Genomic DNA, 14214 nt, shown 5'->3' with positions numbered 1-14214 from the left:
TTACAAAAAAGAAGCACACTTCAAGTATATTTTATGAAGTGAACTTAAGTATACTTTAAGTACATTCCCTAGTATACTTTATGTAATAAGAATACTAATATCAATGTACTAGTAGTATACTTGTAACTGTGTACTACTTCAAGACTTCTTGGGACTAAATTGGCCAACTTTTTAGTTTATAAAAGTAGACTTTTAAGTATACTTTAAATGTAAGAGTAGTAAACTTTAAGTACACAACTAGTTTACATCCAAGTTGTATTTTATACTGCAACTATAATGTGAACCAGACTACAAGTGAACTTATAGATATACTGCTAGTTTACTAGTTATATACGTTAAGCCCATTTTTTATGTTTATGAAACTATATACACTAAAAGAGTATACTCTCAGTAAACTAATTTGATAGTTTTTACTGAAAGTATAATTGTATGTTTTCTTAAGTGAACTTATAGCACTTAGCCAAATGTACTTTTCTGTATACTTTTCAGTATAAGCCAAGGATACTTGGACTTTTCTGTATATTTGCCAAGTACACTTGGACTTTCCTGTATACTTGTCAGTATAAACCAAGTACACTTCGACTTTTGTCTATAGTTGTCAGTATGAGCCAAGTATATTTGGACTTTTCTGTAAATAGAATTTTGTTAAGTTTATCTCTGATAAGTACATAAAAAGTATTCTGAAAGCATACCCTCTTAATTTATGTTTAAAAGAAGTATACTAATAGCATACTTGAATAAACTTATTTTTTGTTAGGGATACCTTTCAGAAGTTGACCTCATGAGGACTGTGTATTGATCAACAATGTAGGCTGATAATGAGGGGAACTAAACTGCTTTGCACAGCAGCCGGAAAGACATTTTATTATAAAGTGTAAAGTCAAACAGGATGTACTGTAGGTAATTAGGTAGCCCAAATCCTTTAATGAGGTAATTACCTGCTCTTTACAGGAGACTTCAGTGTGCTCATATATGAATATACTGGAAAGCTGGTATTTGGTACTGATGAAACCTTTATTATCAATACGGCGATTGAATAGAGTCAAACTAATAAATAACTTGTGGAAATGTTTTGGCAATCAACATTACAAACAGTTGGTTAAGTGGTAGCAAATGAACACACACATTATTCAACATATATATAACTAGTGTAAAAATAAAACTTTTTGTTTAGTGAAAAGATATCTGCAATACATAACGCATAAACATAATATACAAACCATATTATTCCAAATAAGGCCCAGTCAAAGCCAAGCTTCTGATTAAAAAGGTGAGCATGATACATTACACACAAAATACTGATATGGAAACTTGTTCACGGTGAGTAAGATGTGCAGCTTCACAAGTGCTCCGTCTGCTGCTTCAGCGATGGCTCTTTACTGCCTACAGAGAGGAAAATAGTGTAAATACACAGAATATAAAGATGGATGTGCACAGCAGTCATACTTTACATTAAGGCTGACATTGATGTTATTCATGGTCCAGCTCCAGGTGTTAAACTCAGTAACACTTCACGTAGGTGATGAGAATACTCACATTATTGTGGCTCCATATCTATGTCCTGCCGGTCTCTGCTTTAAACCAGATGACAAAGGAATGCATCAGAATGACTTCAACAAACACTGAAAGATCTTTTTTTATTACACAGTTCAGCAGGTTCTTACCTTGAGTTCGTATACGATCTTGATCTGTGAGGGTTCTGAGTTATCTGTTTTGGAAAGAAAATACTTTATGAAACGAAGCCAATATGACACATGGGGAGTAACTATAGTGATTCCCGATGAAACAGGCACACATCTCATTTTGAAAATTTTGAAAAGACTAAATCATTTGTGAACAATAAGCTGAGTTTTGACTGATGACAGAGTAGGAGGCAGGTGATCGACAGGGTTATGTGTGAAGATTGAGACAAAATAAGCTGTATTTGGCCATATCTTTTGGCAAAAAAAGCACACAAAATGACGCTGCAAGAAGTAGAAACATTTCTATCTGTGATTCAATATATTTTTTTCCACTAAGAAAACTTATTATTGAAATCGACTGCTGTGATTCCAAGCTCCGTTTTCATCGACTGAGTAAATAAAAACTTTTTACAGCCACCTTTTAAATTTACAGCAGCTGAGCTTCATAGTCAAAAGATACATATATCACTTTAAAGTCCCTGGCAGGGAGATGTTTATTTTCCTTTCTCTCACCCCCGTAGACAAAGCAAATACACATAAATTCTGCTTCTCAGTCGGTGGTTGGCAAATAGTAACCCAATGAGGGTCACAGGTCAGCTTCAAGACGATTCCATCTTTTGAAGACTTTTGCACGTTCCGACTTTGACAAACTGCTTCTCGCTGCAGGGGAAACCGCGGTAGTGATGGGAATTCCAGGTGTTTTTAAACAGACAGTTTGTTTGTCTCCCAGTATTAAAAAGAGACATATGTTTGGGTCCTGTTTGGACCCTTATACAGTTCAAGTTATTATTACGGGCTTGTTTCCAATAAAGTTTTGATTCTATCACTGCCATATTGCCCGTAGGTGTGCAGGTGGACAGAGCAAGTCAGAGAAAGTTTACAGCTTCCACAGCTGGGGCTCATCTTGTTTCAACCTATGCAATGCAGCACAGCCTTTTGACCATCTGATTACTGAGTTCAATTAAATGGACTATATTTGACTTGGCAGGATTTCTTTTCTGCACATCCATCCAGTATCTGTAAACGCTTATCCTATTCAGGGCTGGAGCAGATCCCAACTTGCATTGGGCGAAGGCAGAGTACACCTTGGACAGGTTGCCAGATTATTACAGGACTGACACATAGAGACAGACAACCATTCATGCTCACAATCACACCTACAGGCAATTTAGAGTCAACAATTTATCTAACCTGCATGTCTTTGGACCCACGCTAGCACAAACCCAGAACCACTTGCTGTGAGTAGACACTGCTAACCACTGCACCACAAGCCCATTCTCATTCCCAGGGGGTTAAATACTGACGTTTTGGCACGGCTGTCGGCATTGGATACTGCCGACAAAAGGCACAAAGCGCCGGTATGCGACGCCCTGGGCTTTCCATTAACTACAATGTAAACCCATCCGCGGCAGCATTAAACGCACAGGAAAGTGCTGTGGTGACGTAGTTTAAAAAGCAGAAGAGACACAAAAGGCGGGCAAGAGAGGAGGTGGATGGGTCCAACAAACACAAGGCTTTCATCCAGTCCCGTGCTTCACGTTTCACTTTCATTTTACAATCAGCTGATTGTTCGTGTCCTGTGTTCACAACGTTCAGTCACATTTTCACTGTACAAACATAATAGTTTTAAGCCCAAGTTGTTTTTTCCTAAGCCTAACTAAGTGGTTTTGTTGCCTATAATCCTAAACAAGTGTTTTTGTTTAATTCATAACTCTAAGCACGTGTTTACTGCGAGCGAAAAGTAATGCAGAGGGGTCGTTAAGCATGTGTTTACTGCAACCGAAAAGAGACGCCGAGGAGTCTGACAAAGCGTCAGTATGTGATGAGTAGGGATGAGTTGGCACCACTGTGCCGGCCTTCTTTTTGCACATACAGTGGGGAAATATGATAGACCAGCTGCATACTCTAATTACATAGCTAATTCAGCTGAGAATCATTATAGAATTACTATGCATGTATGACACCATCTATTAAAGTTAATGTAGCGTCACATCCTAATCCGGGCTTCATGGTGGGAAAACAAATACAGCAACTGACACAAACAGGTTCATTCCGCAGGTTTCAAACGTACACAGAAATGCATCTGCCCAAAGTGATGTGTCATTTCCAATGTAGTCCACTTCCTAGCACAGCATTTTAAAGCCCTTTTATCCATCTGTTCTCACTGAGCGCACAGATGATGTTAATTAAAGTCAGAGAGGGTTTCAGTGCTTAAAGCTTAGGCCTTAAGGGGCAGTTGGCAGGGCAACATGGACCCACACATTGTGGTGAACAAACAGCTGGCAACACAGGAAATAAAGTGAGCAGCATCATAGATAAAAGGAGGATTATAAACTACATTAAGCATTTTATAGCAATGGGTTCTTTTCACGGCAGCCATTTTGACATCTCATAGCTGGGTAAACACAAGTGTATTTGATCAAATTAATTATGGCGCCGTTAAGTGTGTCAAAGCCATTCCAGTGGTCGCAGTAAACACATGGTTAATGTTGTGAATTAAACAAAAACACTTGCTTAGGATTACGCAACAAAATCACTTAGTTAGTTAGGCTCTTTACTGCCTACAGAGAGGAAAATAGTGTAAATACACAGAATATAAAGATGGATGTGCATAGCAGTCATACTTTACATTAAGGCTGACATAGATTTTATTCATGGTCCAGCTCCAGGTGTTAAACTCAGTAACACTTCACGTAGGTGATGAGATTACTCACATTATTGTGGCTCCATATCTATGTCCTGCCGGTCTCTGCTTTAAACCAGATGACAAAGGAATGCATCAGAATGATGGCGTCGTTAAGTGTGTCAAAGCCATTCCAGTGAAACAGCATGCACAATACCAGGGCCCGGGCACACCGCAATGGAACAGGGCCCTATTAATGTTATTAATTACACTTGTGTTTAACCCGCAATGCAACACGTTCTCATCCCAAAAGGTCACATACTGACACTTTGTCAGACTCCTCAGCTTCACTTTTTGGTCGCAGTAAACACATGGTTAATGTTGTGAATTAAACAAAAACACTTGCTTAGGATTACGCAACAAAACCACTTAGTTAGATTTAGGAAAAAGCAACATGGTTGGGCTTAAAATTACTAGTTTGTACAGTGAAAATGTGACTGAATGTTTTGAACACAGGACACGAACAATCAGCTGATTGTATAGTGAAAGTTAACACACGGGACACGAACAGCAGTCTCATGGATGAAAGCCTTGTGTTTGTTGGACCCATTCACCTCCCCTCCTGCCCGCCCACCCTGTGTGTCTCTTCCGCTCTTTAAACTACGTCACCACAGCACTTTCCCTGTTGCCGCAAATGGGTTTATACTTTAGTAAATGGAAAGCCCAGGTCATCGCATACCGGTGCTAAACGGTGCCTTTTGCAGCAGTATCGAACTCCAACAGCTATGACAAAGCGTCAGTATTTGATGCCTTGGCAATAGGAAACAGGCTGGGCAATGACATGTCAGAATGGCTGCTGTAGAAAGGGCCTATTAGTCCATGTCTGTACGTTCACTACCAACCATGCAGCATCCCTCCTACTCTGCTACAAATGTGAAGCCAAAATATCCCGGATAAGGGAGCTGCCGTCTTGAGATTTTGACGTCATTTGCAACAAGAGTCTGTGCCGTAGTGATCGGGGGGCTGGAAACACGGTATCGAGGTCCCGCCCACAAACCTGCCCGAGCCAATCACGAGCCGAGCACGGTCACAGCTTGTTAGCGTGAGCCAACTAGCTGCTACGTTAGCACCACGGCAGCTGTTAAGCTAGAAAGACACAAAAACTAACCATAATATCTCTATAACTACATTTATGATCAAATTGACACATGTTCTATTACACAGACTCGTGACGGTTATGGAAAGTTAAAGTTACATCTCTTCTCTCGTACATTTCCTACTATTACTTCATTACTTCACTCAGAGCAGCTGTCAATCATGACGTCTCACCCCCTTTTTTATAGCATCAAATAACTCATTAAAACCAACTTATCAGATGAATGAACACTTGAACATACATCAGCGTGATAAGAACTACCTAAAATGACAGAAACCATCTTTGGGAGAAATGTATTTGACGTGTACTTTGACTTTTTTAGTTTGGCCCATGTACCATCCGCTAACATGGAGAGGGTGGGCTTTATGACCTTTATTGCAGCCAGCCACCAGGGGGCGATCGAAATGTTTTGGCTTCACTTTTGGGGAGCTGTCATGTCGTCCATCTTTATATACAGTTTATGATATTATGTCACTGCATGCAGTCAGTTAAATAAAGATATAAACCTGCCCACCTGCTCGTTCAAGCCGTCTAGTCTTGTTATTTGGCAGTTAAAAGCTCAAATCGGATTGCACTCTGAACAAGACAGGATAAGTCATGATGGGAAGTAAATGTTTCTCTTCCTCCTTCCTCATTTAATTGAATCAACTGCAAAATTCGGTGTGCATCCGGTGCATATTGTTTGTCCACCAAATACTACTTAGTGTTTTGCTGCTTTTGCCAGCTTGCTGAAAACTCAAATGTTTATCTGAAGTCTGATTTCAACCATAATCAAACCTGTGTTTGAGAAACCAGCTTTGGACTAACAAAGTCCTATTCATGCATTAACCTGAAAGAGCCGCTCAAATGGACCCATTTATTTGTTGATAATCCACCACATATGTGGAGCTCTAATGTGATTGAATGCTGAAAGTCACTTATGTAGGCCTCCCTATGTTCTGGTGTAATGTGATTTAAATGTCAACTGGTGCCTTTTTATGTGCAGTTTGTGTGTTCTTGCAGTTACGTCCCACATTACAACACATCCATTACATGCATATTAGGCTCATCAAAAGCTCTCTCGGAAGAATTAGAACTAGTGCCTAAGCCCTTCGCTGTGGCTGCCTAGTGTTTCCTAAATATATGTCTGGCTCAGAAGCAGATTTCCCAACAAGGATCAATAAAATGTAGCCTATCTAACTTCCAAAGTAACACTTTCACACTAGTAAACACTTAACACAAACATAGAGCAGCTTTGTCTACCATCACCCAAGGCTTTTAAGACTATTTTCAAAAGCAAAAACATTCCCAGCTTTCCTAGTAGTATGATTTCTTCACAACTCTTTAGCCTGTAAGGAGCTATACTGAAGAGTCCTATACTGTAAAGTGTTAAAGAAACATATGTAACATTTTATAAATGAAAACCAGGTTGTAATTCAAGAAAGGGATGTTTCTGCTTTTCCTCCTTTTCATCAAAACACTTGTGTTTTACCTACAAACAGGCCCTTTAGCATATTATTACTTCTGGAACGTTGTTTTCACCTTAAATAAACTGCAGCTGCACTGTTTCCGGGCTTTTACTTTATTGGGCTCTTTTGTCTGTTTTTAATAGGGTATGAAATAAATACCTAAATAAAGAAAAGACCGAGATTATTGTCTTTGCAGCACCGAAAGAAAGACACAATATCGGCTCTTAACACCGTTTCTCTCATTACTAGAGTCGAGCCAGAAATCTTCTATGATGTTATCTTGGATTCAGATTTAAAGGTCTTATTGATAACATTATGTAGATGAATAATAAAAAATAAAAAAACAAGACATCCACAGAGCTTTTAGAAAGCTGCCGAATAAAAGTAAGGCTTTTCCTAAAGAATATATATTATGATTGTGAATTTATCATTTAAAATATTTTGGTGGGTCCAAAATGAATGTTTTTTTTATCTCTGTGGAAAATATCTGATGTTTGGTTCCCACTTCTAATAAAACTTGTGAGCCAATAGTATATCGACGTCAATTGGTGTCTCTGTGTCCTCAGCAATCAAGTTGCCAGTTCGCCGAATTCACACCAGAGCCACTTCGAGGTGCCATGCAAATGTCTATGAAAAGCTACGGCGGCCGCTCCTGAGCTCAGATAGCTCCGGCTATTTGATTTTGCGGCGAAGTGCGTGCGGCCAAACAGTTTACGCAGCCAAAAGTAAACTCTTGTGACATGTTGACCTATGCTACAAAAAAATGTATTTCCGCCTGAAACACATGAACACGCCTCCCAGCCGCAGAAAAATTGAATTATTGCGGTGAGCCAAACTTCGCCGCTGCCCATTGTGAATCCGTAAGTGTGGAAAAAAACAGATAAATGGCTGAGTTTGACAATGGTGTCTCCATCAGGCTGCAAAATAAGTGAATATTTACCGTGGAAGTGACAACTGAAGTTAGCACAAGTTAGTTATCTTAGCTCAATCGTCCAAACAAAAACAACCAATAAAATTACAATTCAGCATATTTCAACAAAACCAACCACTACCAACAACCATTGTCTTTACAACCGTAACTAATGTTTTGTCACCGGTTAGATTGTCAAAGTGAGAAAAATAACAGCTTCAATCCCTGAAGAGCTACGTAAGCATCTTAGCATTAGTGACGGTTGCGTTGGTGATTGTTCCCTTAAACATTGTGTAATGAAGATGCACATCAGAGGGGATTTAGAGAAGTGGGTGGCCGACTGAACTGCAGTTGTTGATTGTTGGAAAGATTGATGGTTTTGTTGAGTTTTATTTAGTTTCTGGCGAGTTTGACTGATGCTAGAACAGCTGATCTCACAGCTGCAACAGGGGAGGGGGTGTGCATGCAGCGCCACACACACACACACACACACACACATACACTTCATATAGGCCTATAGCTATATGTTGCAAAATGACTTCATTACTCCACCATGACAGATTCATCTCTTGGCATGACTCAACCATAAAATATGAAGGTTGTGCAACAAACTGGCAACCACTTGTTGTAAACAGTGGGCTGCCTCTGGTTGTGCCTTAAACACGCATTCAGGGATGTTAGTAATGAACCGTTTAACCGTTTAACCGTTAACCGACATTAAGAGTTTTAACCCATTAATGCCATCGGTTGAACGGTTAAAAGAAATATTAATAATTAATTAAAAAGATGAGCAAAACTCAAAGGAGCGGCTTGTCAGTTTAAGGAGAAAAGCTGGTCCACCTTAAGAAAGTCTGAGCCGGAGTTACAGATACAGGAAGTTTGCTCCGGTCTTGAGCGGAGCACAGAGCGGAGGAGTTGTAGCTTCTTAGCATTTATTCCCAGACAAATAAACTGTACACACACTGTCTGCTACAGCTACGTTCACAGCTATAACGCCACAGACAAACCCACACTCACCGCCGCCACACACATACACGGCCTTTCGGACATTTGCTAAAGTTACGCCGCGCTGACAGAGCGTATGTGTGGCAGCGGGGAGCATGAAGCCTCCAGCAGCACTACAGCTGCTAACGTAGCACAAACACACACACGGTTTGACGGACAATTGCTAAAGTTACGCCAGGCAGACACTCAGCTGACAAGCTGCTAAACTAAACTAAATGATGCGGTGGTGGTGGCGGACTTACTGGGAAAGTGGCTGCATGTCCGCGACGCTACACGCAGCACCGTGGCTGCTACAGTAACGCTCCCGAGCGGTTGAACTGGGAACTCAGTTGTCTGTTGTGCTCATACACTGCATCTGGCGCACCGCTACATGAGATGAGACGCACTAATTTTGCGGGTTAACGGTTAATAATTGGTTAACAAGGTTTGGCTATCGGTTAAATTTTTTTCTTCCAAAATTAGCATCCCTACATGCATTCTTTCTAATAGCCAGCAGGGGGCGACTCAGAATAAGTTAGATTGTATAGAAGTCTATGAGAAAATGACCCTACTTCTCACTTGATTTATTACCTCAGTAAACATTGTAAACATGAGTTTATGATCTCAATCGCTAGTTTCAAGTCTTCTTCAATACAGCATGATGTTCATTTAGTAAATGATGGTCCCATTTAGAGTCAAATAGACCATAAAGCAGGGGATGCTTTAGGGCGTGGCTACCTTGGGTTTGACAGGTCGCTACCAAGGCGTTGACCGGTCTGGGAGTTATCCGTGTTTTTGTCTAACAACTTTAACCCTTTCACAGTGTCTTTTCAGTTCTTGAAAGTTAAATACAATCCTTTGGTCGCTTAAAAATGTCTTATTCAGCGTTAGGTTGTACTTAGCTCCTCCCTCAATTGTCACTTCTTGTTGCAAAAAAAAACATGGTGACGGCCAAAAACCAAGATAGCGACGGCCAAAATGCCGAACTTGAGGCTTCAAAACGGCAGTCCACAAGACAATGAATGACGTCATGGCGTCCACTTCTTATATACAGTCTATAGTTGTGAAGTGAATGCAATGGAACAGGGGAGTGAGAGTGCAACATCTGGTGGCTGAAAGCTATCAATGTTATCAATAGCACCTTTAAACTTTACTAGTTTACTGTTAAATTTATCACTTGCCTGTACTTTTGCACTTTTTAAATTGGAAATCTTTCACCTTTGCTGTATTTTTATTACCTTGTAAAATACATTGAATTTCCCTGGTGTATGAAATGTGCTATACAAAACAATGTACTACAGCTGCCTTGCTCTGATTAATTATTGTTTGAAATAAAAGCTGATGGCACCACAAAGTCCCCGAATAGGATAAAGAGCATAAATGCGCTCGTTTGTATTTACAGACTTTTTTTGCATGTGCTGCTGCAGAATAGCACTTCTGCTCTCACCAGTAGGTCCGGCCTCCACTTGGTTTTGTTATTCTTAGTATTATAGTACTCTGTAAAACATTCCCAGATTTTACTTTATTGGGTTCTGAACCTCTTTTGCCTGTCTCATGTTTTTAATAGGGCATTGCTTGCTGCAGTATTCATTTTGTGAAATAATTTAGAATTGTTTGAATATTAAATTATCTCAAGGGTAATTACCAAGGCTTAATGAATGAGGAAAAATGTGGATTGTAAGCCTCAGCCAGTTGAAAACCACCTCTCTGATTTAATATTGAAATAATAGCTGATGGCGCCAATTAGTCCCAAATAGAATAAAGATCATAAATGCACACATATGCATTTGGAGACTTTTGCTGCTGCAAAACAGCACTTTAAGTCCAGCCTCCACCTTATTTTGATGTGCTCAGTATTTACCAGCGAGGGAGGGCTGGATCTTCTGCAACAGGGAGTGCCACAGAGAACACAGACAGACTGCCAAGGCCTGCCTAAGTGCAATATGACTGGAATGCATGGCTAAACTTTATTAGTGCACATGTGATGTTAGAAATCAACAAAACAGAAGCACTGGTACCTTTTGTGATATGAGACAGTAGAGAGTGAGAATGAGCAGCAGTCCTCCGCAGATGGAGACGACGATGAAGCCGAGCATGTACAGGTCTTTGGCGGGTCTTCTCTGCGAGGCCTTCACCAAGCTCCTACCATAACTGTCTGTAGAAAAACACACTTATTCTGTGATTTCAGTGGCTCTACAAGTCATTCGTCACAGAACTTTTGCAGAAGAGATTCCCACCTGTAAAATACTGTGCGGGCGACTCTGTGTACAGCTCTGTGGTAGAGCCATAGATTTCTGTGTATTCGTGCTGGCATCTCCAGTCTACCGGCGCGTCGCTCATCGTCACCAGTTCCCAGTAAACGGACAGCACCTCCGAAGCCCTCTGCAGCGCCTCTGAAGTAGACCCTCTGTAGTGCATCTCGAAACTCTCTGGCTTATCCTGCGGCAGATTCCCAGAAACATACTTTAGATGTTTTCACAAGTATTGCAGATCTATCTTCTGGCGCCGGGCAATTCCTCACACCACATATTTGTTTCGTCATGTTTTGCATTATAGAATCCTTCAGTCCTCACCTCAACTTCTTCATTAATCTGAGGCACACATTTCTGAGAGTAGATGTTGAGGATGAGCGCCCTCAGGGACTGAACGTAGCCATCATTGACTGAGCCCCGACTATATTTGAAGTGGGTGGTGAGCAGCTCCAGGATCCAGGGTAAAGCAGCTTTTACAAAGCAACATTTGCTCTGTGGGAACACGAGGTCATAAACATGAAGCACTAAACAGTTGATGGAAAGTTGGAAAGTGAATCAAAGGTTTCTGGAAGGGAAACAGCCCCATAACACAAATGATACCTTACCAAACTTCTCCGTTCTATGAATGTGTAGGTTATCGTGCACCCACTTCTCAACTGGTTATCCATCTGCAGAGACAACAACGCGGAGATTTCAGCCCAGCGTAGTCGTATAACGTGACCGCCACATTGTTTCTGATGTCGATTCAACAAATGTGTTTCTAATGTTACCTACCAGATGCCTGACTGTCAGCAGGTGCTCCCTAGTGATGGAGTGTCTGCATGGACCAGGGACCTCAGCCATAGTCAGAGGGAAGCTCAGGAACATAAGTACACACAGACACTTTACCTGCAACTAACACAACCACACATTATCTTCACTTCCCTCAAGACTACACATGTGGACATTTACTCAGCTTGGAAAGTGCACTATTTCATTCACTTGACAAACATAACTCAAGTAGATTTTTGCATGCTCAAATATAAAAACAAGGAATGCTCTCAACCACCAACTCAATCATGGACCAATGAGGCATCCTGACCTTAACCATTTCAATATGACTGCACATGGGAGTCTCTCTCACTGATTCTGCTTCCCCTCCCAGATTGTAATCATGTTGTCTTCATAAAAAAGAGCTTTCCTATAAATTATTTTTACAAGCAAAACAAAGTTTGAACCTAAATGGAATTTCCTCCTAATCAAGGCAAACCAGTAAAACAGTATGAATACAAGCAATTCATGGCCTTTCTATCCAAAGTAAACAAGACAAGTTGCTTGATTACAGTGACAGCAACACTTTCATTCCACCCCTGCGCGCTGTATGTGTGTTACAGTTCTGCTGGTTGACTTGGGTTTCAGGTTTTGGGTCGAGTTTCGTCAATACGTGCGGCGCCTCTTTGCTGCAACGTTACGAGTGAGAGATGTTTAACTGTGAGTGACCTCAGAGGAACCTTGCCTGTGTTAGATTAGTCCCAGATATGGTAAAACAGTGCCCTCTACCAGGGAGGCTTAGCCTTGAAGAGCAACATGCACGGACTCTTCCTGTAGCTTATGATAAATACTACCAAGCACCTTTTGGCAACTGTTTCAGTAAAATGGGCTCCAGATGGACTTAATCCTTCCACAAATGATTGAAACATGGTGACAGACATATGTTCCTCAAAGTGCAGGAGAAATGTCTGCTCTGAACTCTTTGAAAATCCCCCCATTGACTGATTTGACCTGTGAGTTCAGCGCAGCTTCTGTGACAACAGTCGAGACAGATGCAGCGAAACACTGAATTCAAACAGTATAAATGTGATTTATCGTCGCCTGATCAGCCTCTGAGACACACAAGACAATTCTTTGAAAGCCACCAGAGACGAGAAGTATTCCTTTCATGTTTTGTTGTCTGTTCTTAATATAAAGCTGAGCTGTATACATGTTAACTCTTGTTCAGGTTTGTGAAATCATGTAACATAAACCTGACACCGTGTCTGCAAAGATTACATGTCATGAAGATTATGCCACGAATCTAAGTTGTACCGCATGTGCATGCAAATTGAGTGCCGGGAAAAAATTCAAGATCCGGGAAGCCCGAAGGAAAGGAACAAAATATTGTGCCATCATGGTTTTTGCTATTAAAGCAAATAAAATATAATAATCTGGCTAAAAGAGGCATTTGAAACAGAGAAGATTAAAAAAATAAAGTCAGAAGTAAAACATGTTGCTACGTGGGAGCTGAAAGCCTCCCATGCCAGCCTCTGCCTGTTATTGGGAACCCTCTTGGTGATTGATGATAATCAAATGAATGTAATCTAATAAATCTATTAATGTGATGGCTATGTGATAAATGCAGGAGCACATGACGCAAATGTCACCTGTCACATGGTTTGCTCTCTCCATTATATCTATTTAGGTCAGCAAATCAAGCAGAAAACTTCATACACAGACAAACAAAAGCATGCATTGTTCTTTTCTCCTGCATTGACGGCATTGTTGGTGAGTTTTTCAATCTACTGATCAAATAAAGGCTCTCACCTACCTTAGCTTTGCTCTGAATCAGGGTTGACACAAGGATGGTCATCTGGTAAGTGTTTGACAATGGAAAACACCAGACTCCTCTGTCACACACATTGAAGCAAAGAGATCCTTTTCATATATTCAGTTCCACTCCACAGAAAGGAATTTGCTGTTAAATTTGACACTTCGTCATGTGGCGCTGTTCTTAAAGGCATTGCCTGATGTGCTCCTCCTGCACAGAGTGAGTTCAAACCGAGACTTACTGTGGCTTCTGACAGACAGCCCTTTTTAAAGACCTCCCACATCTCCACAAAATACACGCTCCTGGTGCAGGATGTGCCATGGCATATTGGGTCTTGTGTTGTAGATTGACAGGATAATGTATTTGCTCAACATCTTCCTAGGGAATTATTAAAACCAAAAAAGATGGACAAATAAAGCTTGATGGAGCTTAAAGTAGGTGTTGATAACATCTGTTCTCGTTTAAGAAACTCTATCCCTTGGAGGCAATTTGCGTTTAAAACACTGGTCCACATAAAGTATGATCTCTCAGAATAAGAGTTTTGATGAAGGCTATGCACCGTGGCTTTCCTCAGGAGGATAAATGCTGTGTCGAAT

General features: G+C 40.7%; 1 protein-coding gene across 4 annotated transcripts; it reads right to left on the bottom strand.

The window, feature by feature from the left end:
• Positions 1-995: 995 nt before the first annotated feature.
• Positions 996-13855, bottom strand: csf1b (colony stimulating factor 1b (macrophage)). 4 transcript variants are annotated; one of them, XM_074643985.1, is made up of 9 exons: positions 13619-13855; positions 11830-11949; positions 11661-11723; positions 11377-11547; positions 11041-11242; positions 10822-10958; positions 1665-1708; positions 1537-1574; positions 996-1383 (listed from the first exon to the last, which is right to left on the bottom strand). In XM_074643985.1, exons 1-8 carry the CDS (start codon positions 13658-13660, stop codon positions 1538-1540), a joined length of 816 nt encoding a protein of 271 aa, XP_074500086.1. In that variant the 5' UTR covers positions 13661-13855; the 3' UTR covers positions 996-1383; position 1537. The 4 variants fall into 4 exon arrangements, with proteins under 4 accessions (XP_074500086.1, XP_074500087.1, XP_074500088.1 ...); XM_074643986.1 differs by having other exon boundaries at positions 1537-1571; XM_074643987.1 differs by having other exon boundaries at positions 11830-11943.
• Between the last annotated feature and the right edge of the window lie 359 nt (positions 13856-14214).

This window comes from Sebastes fasciatus, chromosome 8 (assembly GCF_043250625.1).
Source record: "Sebastes fasciatus isolate fSebFas1 chromosome 8, fSebFas1.pri, whole genome shotgun sequence".
NCBI classification, from domain to species: domain Eukaryota; kingdom Metazoa; phylum Chordata; class Actinopteri; order Perciformes; family Sebastidae; genus Sebastes; species Sebastes fasciatus.
The sequence above is the reverse complement of the archived record's forward strand: the minus strand, read 5'-3'. Positions and strand labels throughout refer to the sequence as shown.